The 2,758-nt window shown below is 45.0% G+C and overlaps 1 protein-coding gene across 1 annotated transcript in view; it reads left to right on the top strand.

Annotated features, from left to right (window-relative positions):
• Window positions 1-1,829: 1,829 nt before the first annotated feature.
• The window catches only part of MAMLD1 (mastermind like domain containing 1), a 183,606-nt gene continuing 182,677 nt past the window's right edge, over window positions 1,830-2,758 (top strand). The window contains exon 1 of the mRNA XM_018552616.1: window positions 1,830-2,095. Coding sequence (XP_018408118.1) covers window positions 2,042-2,095 — 54 coding nt within the window. The 5' untranslated portion in view covers window positions 1,830-2,041. The remainder of the gene's footprint in view (window positions 2,096-2,758) is intronic.

The following is a 2,758-nucleotide window of genomic DNA, read 5'->3' as shown; positions in this document are numbered from 1 at the left end:
ATCTGCCCTTAGTTAAAATGGCAACTGTGAGAAGAAAAGGGAGGGAAAGAAAAACAATAATAAAAAGCGTGTAATTATCTAGAAGTATGTGTTTGTAGATTGTCATTACTAAACATTCCTAAAGGTGCCTTTGAAGATATGGGTAAAGTTCCTATATAATGTGACTTTAATTTTTTTACTATCACTATGTCGCTTTGAAGAAGGGATCCTGTGTGGCCCTGAAACGTTGGCTAATTGACGCTTGTGACACGTTCCTTCAATAAATAAGCAGTGCTGGTGATCTCCGTCTTTTACGCTTTTGGAAAACACGGTGCCATCCGAGCACCACGACCACTAATCAAGGTCGAGTCGCTCTAATGAGTGCAGAAGACACATCAGAACACTTTCATTTTTTTTTAAACTAATTTTGTACACTTAAAGTGACATTAAAGGCAATTTCCTTCCCCCCACCCCCGAATGCAAGCGTAAGGACTGACCTTAAATGATGCCTCTTGATCCGACCATCCTCTTCTTTGCAGGAGTCCCTCCAGCACTGGTGCCGGTCTTCGATCCAGCGCTGACTCCTCTCTCTTCCTGGCTTTTCCTGTCCCACGGAGTTTGTGCAGGTGCTCACTGTTGGACTGCCTCCATTGACTTACCTTGTGTCTCTCGTCTCCCCGCTGAAGATCTGAACTGCGCATGCTCCCGCCCCATGATCCTTTGCGGCCACCCGAGAATCTTCAGATCTTCGGATGGGAGCGCACGGTGGAGGCACAGGTAAGTTATAACCCTTTTGTAATTTTTTTTTAATGTTTTTGCATATATGTGCTTGCTAGCAGTAGATTTATGCAAAAATATGCAAGGGTTTAATAATCTTTTAACTGTGCTATCACATAAGAGGGCTAATAATCCCCCTATGTGATTGCACAGATACAGTGACAGGTCCTCTTTATGGAGACATCAGGGATCTATTAGACCTCTAATGTCACCTATTGACCCCCAAAAAAGGCTGTGCCCATTTTTTTCTTTTATGAATATGTGCACATTTATTATTGTTTTGTAAAAGTTGGACTTTCCTTTTAGTGCAGATCCGGGATGCGCGTCCCAGGACCGCGCGATCGTTCACAATTGCACACAGCGATTGCTGCGCGGCCCCATTCATTTCAATGGGGTTACATCCAAAGGCAATCGCTGAAAAAAGGCACATGTACCTTTTTTTGCGACACACGACGCCCGGCAGTTTTAGGGATCCACCCAGCACGACTGGGGTGCCATGAGAAAATAAGCACGATCAGCGGTGGTGGGCGACTCTGTGACGGATCACGCAGGTATGAACCCGGCCCTAATAGTGGAAGGTAACACTGACACAGTAAATGACAACGCTGCTAATTGTTATGACAATACATGAACTATAATAGGAATACATTTTATTTGTACCCTTCAGCATCCAGGCTCTGCACACAAGATCCTGCAGACTACCTTTGCCGTGTCATTGTTATTACAGTGTCATGATGACAGTTGTTCCAGTGTGAATTGTACATGATTGCTGTGTGTGAAAAGCCTCCAGTGATGTGAACATCTGATTTAGCACCTAGGTGGGAAGATCTTCAGAGGAATCCACGGGTGAAGAGCTCTCCTTGTCCATGACGTTGTCACACTCCGATCTAATTGTCGGAAGGGAGACAGGGAGGGGGCAGAGGAAGGGAAGGCTGGCTTCCCCTTTAAGAATGAGTGACTGTGAGCTGTCTCCTCCTCCCCTGGTGACACAGCAGTTGTAAATGTCCTATCAGTAATTTAAAGCCCACAGACTCCTCCTTGAAGTGAGGAACAGTGGTGGGCTGATGGAAATGTAGTGAGCAGTCTGAGACAGGCACTGGGTGAATCATTAGCCAACTGCTACACTGGGATGCTTTTGTCTGGAGTCTAAAAGGAAATACATATACATTGATATAGACAATACTATACTGTCTGCCTTTTCCTGACCTGCATCTTCTTCTTTTTACCTTGGGCTTTTACCAATACACCAAAGTGGATGTAATATCTGGTGGATCTCCAGTCCAAAATGCTGCTGGTTTCCCAGCGCATAGAAGCACCACGCATGGAGCCTTATATACCAGTAAGTAACCTAGGGATCGCTAAAGTCTGCCTCTGTCTATTAATCCCCAGTGCAGATCTCAGGCTTCTCAGCCCTCCCCTAACTGGAGCACAAAGTGTCCCCCCCGTGTTACTTCTAATGTCATAGAGCCCTGCATGTGTTCCTGTGCAGTAAAGTGGGATTATTGATAAACATTATAACCCTGCTTGTCAACACCATCATGCCATGCTCACACACTGAACACTGGGTTTTGCCTAAATGATACATTGTCACAAAAGCGAGAGAGAGATGATGTTAAAGTGATAAAGATGCTGTATGTGCAGTTTATATCATTTGCACAGCTGATGGCAGAGGGTTGTGTGTCTTCTCTGGGTATCCTTTTTTTTTTTGTTATTAATGTTTTCCAGGTCCAGCCTGGTAAAATGCTGTCTTGATTTATTCTAGATTAATGCTGACTGCCCAGGGACTAATAGGATTAAAATCTGCCAATAAAATCTGCCTTGAAAGCTGTAATATCCCTGTGTAAACACTTGCTTGCAGTAAAGGTCTGCCTCCTATCCTAATAATAATTAGGGGCTGTTTAGCGGATTGCACATTGGGTTAAGCAATGGGCAATGAGTGTCGGTGGTTAACCCCCCCCCCCCCCCCCCCCGCAGAAGGGAAAAAAATAGCGACGGGGGTGGG

This window comes from Nanorana parkeri, unplaced genomic scaffold (assembly GCF_000935625.1).
Source record: "Nanorana parkeri isolate BGI_ZX_2015 unplaced genomic scaffold, ASM93562v1 scaffold93, whole genome shotgun sequence".
Taxonomy (NCBI): Eukaryota; Metazoa; Chordata; class Amphibia; order Anura; family Dicroglossidae; genus Nanorana; species Nanorana parkeri.
The sequence above is the reverse complement of the archived record's forward strand: the minus strand, read 5'-3'. Positions and strand labels throughout refer to the sequence as shown.